Source organism: Rhinichthys klamathensis, unplaced genomic scaffold (genome assembly GCF_029890125.1).
Source record: "Rhinichthys klamathensis goyatoka isolate OS25496 unplaced genomic scaffold, OSU_Roscu_1.1 h1tg000169l_1, whole genome shotgun sequence".
In the NCBI taxonomy this organism is placed as follows: Eukaryota; Metazoa; Chordata; class Actinopteri; order Cypriniformes; family Leuciscidae; genus Rhinichthys; species Rhinichthys klamathensis.
The window spans coordinates 3,343,462-3,360,491 of NW_026606700.1; the positions used below are offsets into that span (position 1 = coordinate 3,343,462).

A 17,030-nucleotide genomic window follows, 5' to 3' on the forward strand; every position below is an offset into this window, starting at 1 on the left:
GGGAAACAAAGATTAAAAGCTGTTGGGTAACAGTTTTTAAGTGGACATGCATATGAGCCTGAACCCCTTCAACAACGCTTTCGGGGGAAACCTGTTCTTACCTGCAAATTGGACTGGAGTTGGTTTCAAAGTTCCAAAGACCCCAGACCACATTCATACTGTTTGAACACGATGATGATGATTCAGTTGCATATAAAATACAACTGACATGTACCTCTGTACACACATAACCCTGTGAAACCTGGTAAAAAATAATATACATATCATCAATGTCTTTGCTGTGTGTGTGTGTGGGATCCAGTTGTTCTGGTTAGGGGACAGCATAGAATAGAACAAAAAAAGCTGTGACAGTCATTAAAATCTGTGCGTGAATAAAGATAAGTTTGCATTTAAGTAATTTGTCATGTGAACAAAATTTTATTTTAAAAAAACGCATTAGTGATTTTCAATTGGGTCCATAGAAAGATGTTACAAACAAAAGTTCAAACTATTCTCTAACGTGTAAGGAGAAATCACTCATCTTTTTTCTTTTTTTACTTTATGCAGATTTTTGTGTCGTACTGTGTTTCGTAAAGATCACAATTAATATTATTTCCTATCATTATTTAGAAAGCATTTTTTTTTTAAATCCCCCCTAAAATTTTAAATTAATAGTGTTCAACACCAGTATGTCCAGTGTTTCAAAATGTCTCTTTCAGATCGAAGATCCTTGTAAACAACAACATTTGCCAAGTTCGGACTCCGGACACCTTTCGTTTGGCGAAAAAAAAATTCCTTCCGACTTTTATTTTGAAATTGCATCATTTCCTTCCGTTTAAAAAACTCTTCTCTTCAGAACTGCTGCATCTTCCGCTTTGTTGCTGCGTATCTATTAACTAGAATTTTTCTTCCAGATCGAAAGATAACCGATTGAAGATGAATGTGATCGATCATGTGCGGGATATGGCCGCGGCCGGACTGCACTCTAATGTCCGGATCATCAGTAGTTTACTCCTGACCATGAGCACCAACAACCCGTGAGTAGCTTCAGCTTTTTAGGATGTAAACAGATCTGGAAGCTGTCTGATGTGAAGTGTGTGTCTGCCAATACTGCCTTTAAAATGTAACGTTGTATTATATTAAATGCGCAGTATGCAGAAACAAGCTCATACGAAGTAAAAAATAATATTTTAAAAAAAAGTGTTAATGCATTATTTAAGACAGTAGAACAACAATTCACCATGTAACCATAGTTTTCCCAAAATACTTTAGTTATGGCTGTCATTTCGATAGCTAACATAGTTTTGGGGCATGTACTATAAAAAAAAAAAAAATGGGATCTCCTTTTAATTGTGTACGAAACCTCAAGAATATTTGTCATTTTTAAAATATCTTTGTAATAGATACCACGATGTTATTTTGGCAAAAACTATTTTTATTGTCTTGATACAATAGCCCATGTCTTGTTTTGTCATTTAACACCCAATTCCCCACTGATAAAATCAAGTTGTCAATGTCTCACTGAAATGCATCATGGCAATGTGTGCCAGTTTTAAGAGACGAAGCCAAATCCATAGAAGTGTGTGTTTCTCTCTTTCAGCGAGCTGTTCTCACCATCTCAGAAGTACCAGCTGCTGGTGTATCATGCTGATGCCATATTCCATGATAAAGAGTACAGGAACGCAGCCTGTAAGTACAACATGGCTTTACAGCAGAAGAAAGTGCTCAGTAAAACATCTAAAGTTCGTCCCTCCAGCACAGGCGGCACGACATCTGCAGTGCAGGCACAGGTGAGCTCCACCAAATGTAACACCATATGTACATTTTGAGCAAATTTTTCCAGCTGACTAATGAGTTTTTGGTCACTGAATGGCTTTTCTGAGGTAAATGTAACATTGCGTGACATGGCTCTTTTGTTGACGTCTTTCTGCGTTTGAAACACTGATTGGCCAATTACATGAGACATGATATGGATTTCGATAAGTTGTACTGTATCTGTCAACATACCTTCTGATGTTCGTTCATTTCGTTCTGTAACAAGTATATTACACTACTGTTCAAAAGTTTGGTGTCAGTAAGATTAAATGTTTTTGATAGAAGTCTATTATGCTCACCAAGGCTGCTTTAATTTGATTTGAAAAAAAAAAAAAAAATACAGTAAAACATGATATTGTGAAATATTGTTACATTTGATTATTTGATTGAGATTTTCAGCATTATTACTCCAGTCCTCAGTGTCACGTGATCCTTCAGAAAACATTCTAATATGTGGATTTGCTGCTCAAGAAACATTCTGCCACTTAATAGTTTTGGGGAAACCGTGATAATATATTCAATTTTTTTGATGAAAGGAAAGTTGAAAATAAGTGTATTTGCTGTGGCATTTAGGTGGAAATTATGGTTATCATGGTTTGGGTAATGGCTGCATTATTTCTAATGTTTATATCTGTTTAAATGAAGTTTTATTCTTGTTAACCAGCTCTGTGTTGATTAACTGCAGAACTTGCCATCAGAGATTGAAGTGAAATATAAAATCGCTGAGTGTTACATGATTCTGAAGCTGGATAAAGATGCCATATCAGTGCTGGATGGGATCCCTTCACGCCAGAGAACGCCAAAGGTGTGTTTTCACACTCGGTTGTTTACTTAACAATTATATGTGTGTGAATCTGTCAAGCTAACATTATCATTAACATCTAAAAAATGAAATAAAATAAAAGAGCACATTGTTTAACTGTTTGTGTTGTAATTACAGATCAACATGATGCTGGCGAATCTTTACAGAAAGGCCGGTCAGGAACGTTCAGCCGTTACGAGCTACAAGGAAGTGTTGAGACAGTGTCCTCTGGCTCTTGATGCCATTATTGGTCAGTAAGAATACAGCATCTTGTTTTTTCTTTGTCTTTAAAGTTCTCTGTGTGAGAGCCCAACATTAAAGCATCCTCCTGTGTGATCACTGCAGGGCTTCTGTCTCTGTCGGTGAAGGGGGCAGAGGTCGCTTCCATGACGATGGACGTGATTCAGAGCATCCCCAATCTTGATTGGCTGTCTGTCTGGATTAAAGCACATGCTTTCATACATGGAGGGGACAATCAGAGAGCGATCAACACTATCTGGTGAAGATTTGACACTGTGAATGAAACTAGGCTTTTCATGATTAAATCCACAATTTCAGTAAAGTAGACTTCTTAGCTGTTGATCGGACATTTTTTGTAGACATCTCTTTACATAAATGTTTTATATTAAATAAAAATTGTGTGACTTGTTATTAGCCAACACTGTCATCAATCAGTCAATCAATATATTTATGGTTATTATTGTTTATTAATATATTTGAGTTGACTGTTATTTGTAAAATTTTAGTTTTCTTTTTCATTTTAGTTTGTCGTTTTTTATAATTTTAAAAAATATATGTTTATTTTGTTTTTGTTTTAGTAGTTGTTTTATTTTAGTTAGTTGCCAAAGTATAATTTGATTTTCATAAAATTTCATCTTTATTTCAATTAACCAAGATGATTTTTATTAGGTTTAGTTAATAACAATTATTATATGTTGATTTTTAGATTTTCCATGTGAAAATGTTTGCAAAGTAATAGCCCACCTACAATTTGAGGCATCTTTCCTGTCTTCAGCACAGTCTTTGTTGACTTGTTCGTCTCTCCTCGCAGCTCTTTGGAGAAGAAGTCACTCTTGAGGGATAATGTGGATCTTTTAGTGACCCTGGCGGATGTGTACTTCAGGGCTGGAGACACCAAGAACTCCATCTTGAAGTTTGAGCAGGCGCAGATGCTTGACCCTTACCTGATCAAAGGTATGTGGCATTAACCAATAGTTGTATTGCCTGATGATTCTTGTTGGTTTGGATGAAAGCATCATGCTGTTTTGTAGGTATGGATGTATACGGCTATCTTATGGCCAGGGAGGGTCATCTAGAAGACGTGGAGGTTCTCGGAGGACGGCTGTTCAACATATCTGACCAGCATGCAGAGCCCTGGGTCATATCTGGGTGAGTTTGACCTTCTCCTAATAGGGCTTTTAACACCTTGAAATAGTTAACACTAGGTCATTCTAAACCCTGGATAGGAAGAATCCTGGGTTATCTTGCTTCACGTTTCACACTGCTCATAATTTACCCGGGGTTAACAATTAATTCTGGGTATTCATAAACTGCCGTTTCACACAGTACGTTCCTAAACCCTTGCATATTTGCGGTGTTAGTTTCATTCATTGGACGAACGCAGCATGTGACCTGTTTCCATAAAGGTTCTAGAATAGCACATCCTCATATTATGTATTGCTGACAGTACAGAAGGTTGAGCAGCGAGCTCATTGGCTACTGATACAGCAGGAACCAATCAGCAGTGCCCTATAGAGGATGATGTGATTACAAGCAGATTGAGTTAAGGACCTATTAGGCTGAACAGCCAGACTTTAATGACAGAACTTTGAATGTGTGAAACGCTCCTTTACCCAGGGTTAAAAGTGGGGTTTAGAACGACGATAACCCGGGGTTAAGCACAGTGTGAAAAGCCTTAAAGGATTAGTTTACTTAAAAAAAAACTTTTGCTGATAATTTACTCACCCCCATGTCATCCAAGATGTCCATGTCTTTCTTTCTTCAGTCGAAAAGAAAATAAGGTTTTTGATGAAAACATTCCAGGATTTTCCCCCATATAATGCACTTTACTGGGTACCAAACGGTTCAAGGTCCAAAAGACAGTTTCAGTGCAAACTGCAAACTGTTCAAATGGTTTTAAATGACACCAGACAATGAATAAGGGTCTTATCAAGCGAAACGATTGCTCATTTAAAAAAAAAAAAAAAAAAAAGTTTAAGTTTTATAAGCTCAAATGCTCGCCTTGCTCTGTTCTGTGTGACTCTCCTGTTCGAACTCGTTCATCAAAATGAACAAATCTTTTTCCGAGTCAATTCGTTCATTTCGGTCGTTAAATGAATCAAATGACTCGAAAAAAGATTTGTTCATTTTGATGAACGAGTTCGAACAGGAGAGTCACGAACGTGCATCACAGAACAGAGCAAGGCGAGCATTTGAGCTTATAAAACTTAAACTTTGTTATTTCTTTTTTAAATGAGCGATCGTTTCGCTTGATAAGACCCTTATTCATCGTCTGGAATCGTTTAAAGTAGGGGTGGGCGATATCTCGATATTTAAAATATATCGAGATATTTTTTAAACACGATATGGATTTTGACATATCGTATATATCGATATATTGTTTATATTTAATCCTGATTTCGCCACTTTGCTTGTTTGCCTTCTCTGTGCTGTGCTCGCCCCCGCCTCCTTGCTTTTGTTCCCCCTCACCTCGCGTGTTGTCTCATTCAACAATTGTCTCATCCGCAACCAGCCCGGAGGCTACAGAACTCCGAGTGTGTCTATGCGCGTCCGCGAGAGCGACAGAGCACGAGAGAAACCGAGTGTGAGCATTAATTGCATTAGTAAATTGGTAGCCTACATACTACAATATATAATTACTATATAAGAGGCATGGAAGTTCGATTAATGGACTCCAGTAATCAGAAGGCTACTACAAACGTCTTGTTTTAAACTATTGCAGGGCTCGAATTTCGGCGCGGGTATTGCGCATAATTCTAATCATTCCCGCAGGTCTCCCATTTATAATGCGGGAAATTCCCGCAATCGTAATCCACACAGATTATAAAATCAAATCATTCTTTTAACAACTATCTGCCAGACGCAATTTCACAAACAGCGTGAGTGTTCAGCGGTGCCGCTTCTTTCTCGTCTCTCATAATGTGTTGTGCAAGGCAAGCATCAAGAGCTGCGGCGATAAAACACACTCGCGTTTAGGAGTCGGGACATGATGGATATTCACTCGCACAATCGGGCCAGCAGTGCATCGTGACTGAAGTTTACCATTTGCACGTCTTTTTAAGTCTTACCAGTTTAAACATTCAAGCGATTTTAAACTAATCAGTGCTCGCGCGCTCTCTGAGAAATTATTTTCTGTGCGCACATTCATAGAAAATCCGCCTTAAGAACAGCTGGCCAGTAACAAAAGTTATTTTTCGCGGATTATATTGCTTTAACACGCAAAATTGTCAATTTCGGTCGTCGTGAGTATACTCTAAACATAGTCGGTTTTGTCTTTAATAAGCATAAAACGCATGCCAGTATAATGAACACAGGATCCGTGCACTACCTCTTAAAGTGACGGCAGCCATATGTGTGTCATTCATTTTGTTGTCAATACAACAAAAGATAGCTTTAAGTTAAAGGAATCAGGATTAATAACCTATGTATTTAATTTATTCAGGACTAAAATACTACTCAGTGTTATTTTCCATTTGATTACTTTATTCAGTTTCTGTATATGAATCACGTGATTAATAATGATGACGAAATTCAGGCCCTGTGTTTAATTTTTCTCATTTGGTTACATTCTGTTATGGAAAATTAATTTTCTATTGATTGTAGGCCTATATTTTGAGTTGTATTCACATCCATTTTCCTGTAAAGATATCGAGATATATATCGAATATCGAGATATAGCAAAATATATCGAGATATATTTTTTGCTCCATATCGCCCAGCCCTAGTTTAAAGCCATTTGAACAGTTTGCAGTTTGCACTGAAACTGTCTTTTGGACCTTGGACCGTTTGGTGCCCAGCAAAGTGCATTATACGGAGAAAAATCCTGGAATGTTTTCATCAAAAACCTTAATTTCTTTTCGACTGAAGAAAGAAAGACATGGACATCTTGGATGACATGGGGGTGAGTAAATTATCAGCAAAAGTTTTTTTAAAAGTGAACTACTCCTTTAATGTGTCTGAAACTTCTTCAGATTAAGAAGATGCTAAAAACTTTGTAAAAATTGTTGTTTTCCTCAGATGTCACAGCTTCTACAGTAAGCGCTACTCTCGCGCCCTCTATCTGGGAGCTAAAGCCATCCAGCTGAACAGCAACAGTGTGCAGGCGCTCCTCCTGAAGGGGGTCGCTCTGCGAAACATGGGCCGAGTGCAGGAAGCCATCATACACTTCAGAGAAGCCATGAGACTGGCGCCCTGTCGTCTGGACTGCTACGAAGGCAAGACACATCTCATGATAACAGGGATGCGTCCACATGCTCCACTACGTCGTCCATCAACCTACAAGTCGTTTAGTTGGCTAGCTCATTTTTGCCCCCATTTTTGTTATATTTTTGGTGGCGATGCTTTAAAGGGGAGGAATTAAGAGAAGCTAGTTCTCTGAGAGCATTTTAGCAAGCTTTAAAGTCAAAATGGAAATGACCATTTCTGTTCTCTAATGGTGCGTTCACGTGCTATGGTAATCATGGTAAATAATACCAAAAGCCGACGTGGAAAATGCACATGAACACCCCCTCATGTGGTATTTTCCACTGGGCAACTCGTAGAATATTTTGATGCACGAGTTGCCGAGATGAGGTCACCTTTGACCTTTTCAAAATGGCGGAGAGCAACGCGAGAGTCGTGAATGGTAAAAATATGTACTATTCATGATCTAGAAAATATACAGCATATTATTTACCGTTTGAGTTTTGATAAATCATTTTCTTGCTGTAGCAGATGACTTAAGCAATCTAAAATAGTTTTAGCTAAATAACAGGTCTGGATCTCCATCTTTTTACCACATTACGACAACAAAAGCACTTGAACGCAACACACTGGTAAATACCAGTTCACAAGTGGAAAATATCATATTTTCCATAGCACGTGAACGCACCATAAATGCGTGTTATTGATCTTGTTGTGATATATGTAGTTTTTATGTCTTTTTTTTTCAATGTAATTTTCAATTAAAATGTCCCAACCCGATCCTCCAGTGAAATGAATTCTCTCTGGTGACGTAAGCTAGACTTTCATTTATTAATCATTTAGTCCACCTAAGCCCCGCCCCCTTTAATCCGCAAAAAACCTGCCCTACACTTTTTCTTTTTTGATAATCAGTTTCACTCGGCTTCCTTTTCATCGTGACTTTAAAGAGATAGTTTACCTAAAAATGAATTCTGTCATTAAGTACTCGCCCTCATGTCGTTCTACAGAACACAAATGAAGAAATGAAATGAAATCTGAGCTTTCTGTCCCTCCACTGACAGCGACATAACTGACACTTTGACGCTTCATAAAGAGATCATAAAACTAATCCATATGAATTGAGCGGTTTAGTCCAAATTTTCCAAAGAGACACAATCACTATATACGATGAACAGATTGAATTCTGCTGGACAATAAAGTCTTTAACTTAAATTTATTCACATATAAACATTCATCAACTCGCACATCAGTTGTGGTAAACAGAAGCTCAAGCATGCAGACTTTGATAAAAGATTTCAGAGACCTAACCTATATTTGCTGAATCTCTGTTAGTTACTCTGTTGTGTTTTTTGATTTAGTGTGTCCTATTTTTGAATGTTGTATAAAGGTTAGTTGGACGAAGCCCACAGCTGTTTTAGTTTTTGCCCATGTTTTCAGGTCTGATTGACTGCTACCTTGCGTCTAATGGTATCCGGGAGGCTATGGGAATGGCTAACAATATTTACAAGACGCTGGGAGCGAACGCCCAAACTCTCACCATCCTGGCCACAGTGTGTCTGGAAGATCCCATGACCCAGGAGAAGGCCAAGACTCTGCTGGACAAAGCCCTCGCTCAGCGGCCCGACTATATCAAAGCTGTCGTGAAGAAAGCAGAGCTCCTCAGTATGTCAAAACTGTGCTCAGAAGAACTTATTTTATTTTGATTTACTTATTATTATCATTTTCTCTTTATTCATTATTTTTTTCTTTTGCTATTTATTATTATTTAATTATTTTTCTATTTCTTCTTAAATAGTTTTTATCTATTATTTTTCTATCAATTATATTATTCATTATTTTATTAGTATTTATTATTTATATATATATATATATATATATATATATATATAATTAATATTAATAATAATTAATAATCTTAGATTAAAATATATATATATATTTTTTTTATCTAATATTATTAATTATTATTAATATTAATTATAAATGATTGATCACTGATATTTTGGTGTATTGCAATGTAACACCTACTTTGTTTTCATTACAGGTCGAGAACAGAAGTACGAGGAAGGAATAGCACTTTTACGAAACACTTTAGCCAATCAGAGCGACTGCGTGCTGCACAGAATGCTGGGGGATTTTCTCGTAGCTGTTAATGACTATCAGGAGGCGATGGACCAGTACAGTATAGCGCTAAGGTAGCGTCATTTCCTCTCTACTGTACTTAACCTGAAACTCTAGCGTACCTGATCGTTCTATTCCTCCTCCGTAGCCTCGATCCAAACGACCAGAAGTCTCTGGAGGGCATGCAGAAGATGGAGAAGGAGGAAAGTCCCACGGACGCCACGGTGGAGCTGGACGGGGACGATATGGAGGGCAGCGGGGAGGAGGGAGACCTGGAGGGCAGCGACAGCGAGGCGGCGCAGTGGGCCGATCAGGAACAGTGGTTCGGCATGCAGTGACCCTCAACTAAAAGACTCTTAAGAGCTTGTGCACTTCAGACTTCAAAGAAAACATCCACACTTTTGCATTTTGATGTGTTTGAACAGAGAGATGCCGTAATGCTCACTGCTGCCCTCTGGTGGTGAGTCACAGACACAATCCAAATTTTCTTGTCCTCAGTTTTGTCATATCAAGAGATTTTAATTTTCAGGTATTGTCGGTATATAACTGGTCTCAGATGAGAATACAGCACAACTAGACTAACCAACACCAACATTACGACAAAGGAATGGGTGATCATATTTCAACATAACAATGCTGCCGACATTTGTCTAAATACACAATATTATTTTCTAACAATTTATTAACATTAATTAAATATCATGCTTCTCTTTTGTTGTTTGTACAGGACTAGTCAACTCTGCTGCTGGCCTCATTGTATTAATAAATGTGTCAAATCTGTAAATATTTTCCATGCTCTTTCAAGCCTTTTTTGGTTCCAGCACCAGTAAAAGTGAAGTTTGCTTCTGAAATGCCTCAGGAAATGAACCACAAAAAAAAAAAAAAAATCCTTTCCCAAGGACGTGTAGATAATCCTGTGGTTTTTTTCCCCCCTAATCTGGTGAATGTCATGAAAACATGTTCAAGTCCTCCAATGTAAAACACTTTTTTTTTTTGGTAAAAAATTAAGCCATTACAAATTCCACCCCATTTTTCATTACTGCAATGTCATTTTACATTGTTTACTGCTCATTCTCAATGTTTCCATTTCAATAATGCAGTGAGGCCTTTAATGATCCTTTTATTAGTGCAAAAGTAGTTTTGGTTTATTTTATGCAGTTCTTTTGGTTTTGGGGTGAATTTAACCCAGACATTTCTTGACAAGTTTTGTGAAATTTACCAGAGAATATAAGTGAGGCAATCATAAATTCAATTTCTGTAGCCTTATGTGATTTTTTTTTTTTTTTTTTTTTTTTTAATGTTTCTATATTGTGTAAATAAGACTTTTAAAATGTTTTGGAATTAAAATCATGGCATGAAAAAATGTGATGTGTTCAATTTTAGTAAATAGAATATTACTTTTACTAACCGTTGACAGTGCAAAGAAACAGCAGTGCAACCATGTAATATCATTTTATTAACCACAAGTCATTGTGATAATTACAACACTGATTCGGCAGCTCCTCCAGTTGTCATGGGAACTGCTGTAAAAGACCTCCTGTCTCTCAATGTCACACACACACACACCGAACACCTGAAATGTGCCTCGGCTTTAAAACATATTGCACATCCCTGCGCAAAGCAACAAGAACAATCATTTTTGGTTATTTTACATATCTCACAAAAGATTTAAGGGAAAATAAAAATGCCTTTTCCCACTAATGGCATCTTTCTCTCTTTTTGTCTTCAAATTAAATATTGCAGTGCTATACAAAAGTTTATCATAAGTAGACATGCACCATGAAAACTGCTGTAATGTTACATGTCAAGTGTTTTTTTTTATTTTCAGATCTGGGCTATCAGGTCTCAAATAAGCTGTTATTTTACCACTCGTAATGTTTGAACTTTTTCCTAAACTAATGCAAATTTGTACGTTTTAGCACAGTTGACATGCAGGCCTAGAAAGATGTGTGGAGCTGCTCAAAACAACATGCACTAAAGTCAAGAAAACCTCACAGGTTCTGCAAGGAATACAGAGAGCGGATTGGCTCAATCATCCCGAGCTGGAGAGAGAGAGAGAGAAAGACGTGAAAATAAGACATTTGATCAAAGAACTGAAGTACAAATCAAAAACACAAAAAGACGGTACACACAGAAATGTCGTCATGCAACTGCAATAGTCGTCACACGTGATTAATGGCCTCTTCAGAGCCGTTATATGGAGTTCCTATGTAAATGTAATGTGTGTATTACATCAGTCAGCAGCACAAACAAACACGAGCTTGTGATGGGGTGTATCATGAGTGTTGCAGAATTATGTGAGCAGTACACGCTCTTATGCACACGGGACAACACGATTAGTTTTAATACGTCGAATTTAATCATGCACGATGTCTGGTGATCACCTGCAGCAAGACACTTTTACAAGAGAACTGCTTTTTAAAAAATGGAAGAAAAAAACAGGACCCCTAGTGAATAAGTTGTGCCATTTACAGTTAAAGAGGTCTTTATCCAGCAACACTAGTTTACTAATATCAGGGCTTTCATCCCAGAATTCATCCTAGATATTATAATAAAAAAAAAGGATTTGTGCCCAGTTCATTTTCTCATATACCTAGTATATACACATATACATTACAGTAAAAAATAATTGATCTATAATATTATAATCTCTACACTGTCCCTATAAATACATCCAACACATGATAAAGTAAACAGCTTCAGAGAATGTGTTCAAAAACACAAGCTGTTAAAAAGAAAAATACGGAGAACAAGAGAACTGGTGCATTTGGCTAGTCTTCTATCAAGCAAAAATACACAATGAAAGCAACCGGCAGAACTGAGGTAGCTGCGATCTACTTAACACAGAGAGGAAATCATTTTGCTTCAAGCGAGGAGAGGAAACAGAAATGACATGGGTGACGTTACTGTAGAAAACATCTAAATATAACTCAAATGCACATTCGTTCTTTTTGGCCCAGCGGACTCAAAAGGCTATAAAGACATCTCGGAGCTGTGAGCCCAAAATATCCAAAGCAATCTGATAAATATTTCATCTCCCTGTTTCAAACAACCGAAAAAAGGTCATAAAGGGACCTGAGAAAATATACACCTTTAATTATAATAAAAAACATGAAATGTGCATAAAAATGGAATGTAAAAAATAAAAGGACATACTATTTTCTGACAGCAATATGCCATATTTGAGGATAAACATTATATCAAAATTCAAACAAGGCTTGGATGCATGTGCGAATGTGAACAGGTAAATCTTGGTGGTTAATGTTGCTTTTGTGGTTATTTGGAGTCACGTGTTAGCTTGACGGCAGCTCTGGGATCAGTCAGGAGGACCAGAACAGCTGGGTTATGTTAGTGTCTGTGCCGTACAGCCACACCACTAGAGGGAGTGTCAGAGCTACAAAGGGCCAGGAGACGCCCTCAGTGCATGCAGAGAGGGACCAGCCTCTCCTGTCGGGCTCCTGGTCCAGGTCTTTACCGGGCTCCAGGTAGTTCCTTGCCACGAATTTGAGCAGCTCGTCCAGGAGGATGACGGGCAATGAGATCTTCAGCACCATCATCCACTGGGTCACGTTCAGAGGGGTGATCTGGAAGATGACCTGTGTGTGGAGCAAACACAAGCATGGCATCAAACTTTCACAGCCAGTAGAACCCAGATGTAGGGCGGCACAAATAGCTCAAATAAATAATACTTAAAGGATTAGTTCACTTTTAAAAAAACTTTTGCTGATAATTTACTCACCCCCATGTCATCCAAGATGTCCATGTCTTTCTTTCTTCAGTCGAAAAGAAATTAAAGTTTTTGATGAAAACATTCCAGGATTTTTCTCCATATAATGCACTTTGCTGGGCACCAAACGGTTCAAGGTCTAAATGACCGTTTCAGTTCAGCTTCAAAGGGCTTTAAACGATACCAGACGATGAATAAGGGTCTTATCTAGAGAAACGATCGGTCATTTCAAAAATAAATAAAAAAGTTAAAGTTTTATAGGCACAAATGCTCGCCTTGCAAACTCTCCTGTTCGAACTTGTTCATTTTGATGAACGAGTCAATGACTCGAAAAAAGATTCGTTCATTTTGATGAACGAGTTCGAACAGGAGAGTTCGCAAGGCGAGCATTTGTGCCTATAAAACTTTAACTTTTTTATTTATTTTTGAAATGACAGATCGTTTCGCTAGATAATAATTCATTACATTTATATAGCGCTTTTCTAGGCACTCAAAGCGCTTCACATGGAAGGGGGAATCTCCTCAACCACCACCAATGTGCAGCATCCACTTGGATGATGCGACGGCAGCCATAGTGCGCCAGAACGCTCACCACACACCAGCTTACTGGTGGAGAGGAGACAGAGTGATGAAGCCAATCAGTGTATATATATATATATATGGGGATGATTAGGAGGCCATGATGGACAGAGGCCACTGGGCAAATTTGGCCAGGATGCCGGGGTTACACCCCTACTCTTTCGAAAGACATCCTGGGATTTTTAATGACCACAGAGAGTCAGGACCTCGGTTTAACGTCTCATCCGAAGGACGGTGCTCTTTGACAGTATAGTGTCCCCGTCACTACACTGGGGCGTTAGGACCCACACAGACCACAGGTGAGCACCCCCTGCTGGCCTCACTAACACCTCTTCCAGCAGCAACCTGGTTTTCTCAGAAGGTCTCCCATCCAGGTACTAACCAGGCTCAGCCCTGCTTAGCTTCAGTGGGCAACCAGTCTTGGGCTACAGGGTGATATGGCTGCTGAATAAGATAAGACCCTTATTCATCGTCTGGTATCGTTTAAAGCCCTTTGAAGCTGAACTGAAACGGTCATTTAGACCTTTGGCTACCATTGAAGTCCATTATATGGAGAAAAATCCTGGAATGTTTTCATCAAAAACATTAATTTCTCTTCGACTGAAGAAAGAAAGACATGGACATCTTGGATGACATGGGGGTGAGTAAATTATCAGCAAAAGTTTTTTAAAAAGTGAACTACTCCTTTAATGATTCAACAAAACAGTGATTTGACCTGCAATATCATAAACATTTAGCATCTCATATTGCTACAGCTTAAATATTAAAGCTAAAAGGATCCAAACCCAGACACTGAATCCAGACCAAAAACATTTCAGGCACAACCATCATTTTCAATAGGGTCTCACTCCTCTATTAACTCAGCTCAGACTCAGTTCCAAAAAAAGTTATGTTTCCATCCACCTATTTATATGCTTATTTTAGGATATCACATAAAAAATAAGCACTGAATGGCATGGAAGTTTCTTTCCGCCACTGAATAAAAAATAAAACAGGTAATCAAGTCAGAATTACGTGATATAAACTGACAATTGCAAGAAAAAAAGTCAGAATTGCGCATTTACTCCTCAAAGTGAAAGTGCAAACATCATTTAAATCACCATATCACATTTAGTTTTAGTAGTATATTTTATAAGAATTAACCATCTAAAACGCTTTGAATATGGATAGTGCACTAATAGAGAGAGAGGCGGGACATAGTGAGCACCAGGAGAGTGTGTCATCCAACGAATGCCTGCATTGAAAGCGCGAGTAGACTACTGAAACTAACCATTATGGATCTAATCCTACTCTGGGCCCCAAGATGATTTTTTACATATATACTCTTGTACATTGGGCACTTAATAATCTGCAAATGTTAAGAAAAAACAGGATGGTTGCTGTACCGGCAGAGGCTCCACATGGAGGATGAGGAAATGCAGAGACATGGAGAGGCAGATGGCTCCCAGCAGCCAGACGTTCTCCCAGGGAGGCATGCGCAGCAGAGACTGGTTCTCTGACAGACTGCAGGAGGGAGGAGGAGGAGGAGGAGGAGGATACGTTTATTTGAGTTCAAATCTCATTTTTAAATCGATGTCACGAATGAGTCTGGATGTCATGAGGACTGACCTGTTGAGGGCGTTACACATCTCGATGGTGACCAGCACAGACAGGGCCATGGTCATGGGGTAGGGAGACTCAAACACGTGGCACTCCAGGTCCTGGAAGTCAGGATTATCAGGAGAACATTGCAGGAAATGACTCTGAGAAAAAGAGAGAGTGCAAAAGACAAAGAGTTAGAACATACAGAACAGACAAAGTAGTAGTGACAAAAAAAAAAGATTTTCTCTTTCCCACCATTATTGGTTTTTTTTTTTTTGTTAATGTAATAATTACATTAAATACCAAACAAATAAATAAATAAATATTTAAAATGTAATATATATATTATATTTTTTAATTAAATTACACAGGATAATGTGACTGAAGACTTGGAGTAATGGCTGCTGAAAGTTCAGCTTTGGGATGACAAAAATAAATTACATTTTAAAATATTATTTTAGTTATTTTTTATTGTTACATTATTTCACAATATTAGACTTTTTGATCAAAGAAATGCAGTTTTCTTGAGCAAGAGTGACATCTTCTAAAATAAAACAAATGGGAGGGGAGGGTGTATGTTTTTTTGTTACAATTATAATTAAATTAGTTTTTTTAATTTACAAAAGTAATTTATTAAAAAAAAATAGGAGTCAAATAAATTGTGCTGCAATCAGTTGAATGTCAATTAATGAGGACATTCGGAAAAAAAATCAGATAATTCGACATGAGTCTAGTTCTGAGCATTCATTGTACATGTTATTGTATCAGATTTAGTTACACACATCACTTTTAGTTTGAAACAGAGATATATACCAGCTGGTAAAGTGAGATCATTGGACCATCCTCAGCAATAACGAACCACCAGGCTGCAGCTCCTACAGTCGCAGCACCCACATAACCTGAGAAACACCAGTTGATACAACAGTTAACAGACCAGCAATAATTGATACTTCAGTAGATGCCAAGCTAGATATATTTACAGAAGCACAACTCTCTTGAATTGTAAATTATCTTATAGTCCGATCAAAGGATGCACTGGTCATGTTCGTGACTCACAGCCAATGGCCAGGTATCTGAAAAAGAGCCATCCAGAGATGAGGGGCTCCTTGGCACTGCGGGGGGGCTTGTTCATGATGTCCAGGTCAGGGGGGTTGAAGCCCAGAGCAGTGGCGGGCAGACCGTCAGTCACCAGATTCACCCACAGCAGCTGGACGGGGATCAGGGCCTCAGGGAAACCCAGTGCAGCGGTGAGGAAGATACTGCGGAGGAGTCATTCATATTAGCAACAGATACAACAAACCTAAAACACCCACGGGCAGATGAAAGACGGACTGACCAGACGACCTCGCCCACGTTGGAGGAGATGAGATAACGGATGAACTGCTTCATGTTGTTGTAGATAGCTCTACCTTCCTCAACGGCGGCCACAATGGTGGCGAAGTTGTCATCAGCGAGGACCATCTCTGAGGCTGACTTGGCCACAGCAGTGCCAGAGCCCATGGCGATGCCAATCTCTGCCTTCTTTAGGGCAGGGGCATCGTTCACGCCATCTCCTGTCTGTGAAGACACAACCGATTAGTCAACAAATCACAGTTGAGCGAGCTAAATCCAGAGGTGGACAAAGTACACTTCCTTACTTGGAGTAATATTTGACCAGTAGTATCTGTACTTTCACCCGTTACAAGTAAAAGTAGTAAAGACCGATTTTCACTAAAGTACTTTTAAAAACAAGTATTTCTGTACTTTTACTTGAGTATCAAAAGTAAAAAAGTAAATGTCAATGCATTGTTTTATTATTGTTGCATTGTTGTATGTAATACTTACAGTAGCTTATGCCTCTGAATCTATGCCTGCCTACCCTCATATCAATATCAAATTTATTTCTAGAACACAGTTCCAGTAGTGGGATTGAATGTGAGATTGAATAAGTGCACTCAACGTCCACAATGGTTTCGGATACCCAAATGGCTGTTCCCTCAAATAGTGCCCAATTTAAAGTTTTTT

The 17,030-nt window shown here is 38.4% G+C and overlaps 2 protein-coding genes and 1 pseudogene across 4 annotated transcripts in view; 1 reads left to right on the forward strand and 2 right to left on the reverse strand.

Annotated features, from left to right (window-relative positions):
- The first annotated feature begins 803 nt into the window (after positions 1–803).
- anapc7 (anaphase promoting complex subunit 7) lies at positions 804–9,668 on the forward strand. The gene is made up of 11 exons (XM_056259740.1): positions 804–1,016; positions 1,580–1,769; positions 2,480–2,599; positions 2,735–2,846; positions 2,942–3,095; positions 3,648–3,790; positions 3,868–3,985; positions 6,854–7,050; positions 8,456–8,680; positions 9,063–9,213; positions 9,288–9,668. Exons 1-11 carry the CDS (start codon positions 916–918, stop codon positions 9,475–9,477), a joined length of 1,701 nt encoding a protein of 566 aa, XP_056115715.1. The 5' UTR covers positions 804–915; the 3' UTR covers positions 9,478–9,668.
- Positions 9,669–10,963: 1,295 nt separating this feature from the next.
- atp2a2a (ATPase sarcoplasmic/endoplasmic reticulum Ca2+ transporting 2a) overlaps positions 10,964–17,030 on the reverse strand; it is a 32,186-nt gene continuing 26,119 nt past the window's right edge. For 2 of the 3 annotated variants that reach the window (XM_056259726.1, XM_056259727.1), the window contains exons 16-21: positions 16,363–16,583; positions 16,083–16,285; positions 15,840–15,925; positions 15,054–15,187; positions 14,831–14,948; positions 11,476–12,735 (exon numbers count right to left, since the gene is read on the reverse strand). In XM_056259726.1, coding sequence (XP_056115701.1) covers positions 12,460–12,735; positions 14,831–14,948; positions 15,054–15,187; positions 15,840–15,925; positions 16,083–16,285; positions 16,363–16,583 — 1,038 coding nt within the window. In that variant the 3' untranslated portion in view covers positions 11,476–12,459. Of the gene's footprint in view, positions 11,182–11,475; positions 12,736–14,830; positions 14,949–15,053; positions 15,188–15,839; positions 15,926–16,082; positions 16,286–16,362; positions 16,584–17,030 lie in introns of those variants that run through there. The other variant, XM_056259729.1, reaches the window with a different exon arrangement.
- LOC130091717 (5S ribosomal RNA) lies at positions 13,778–13,894 on the reverse strand (annotated as a pseudogene).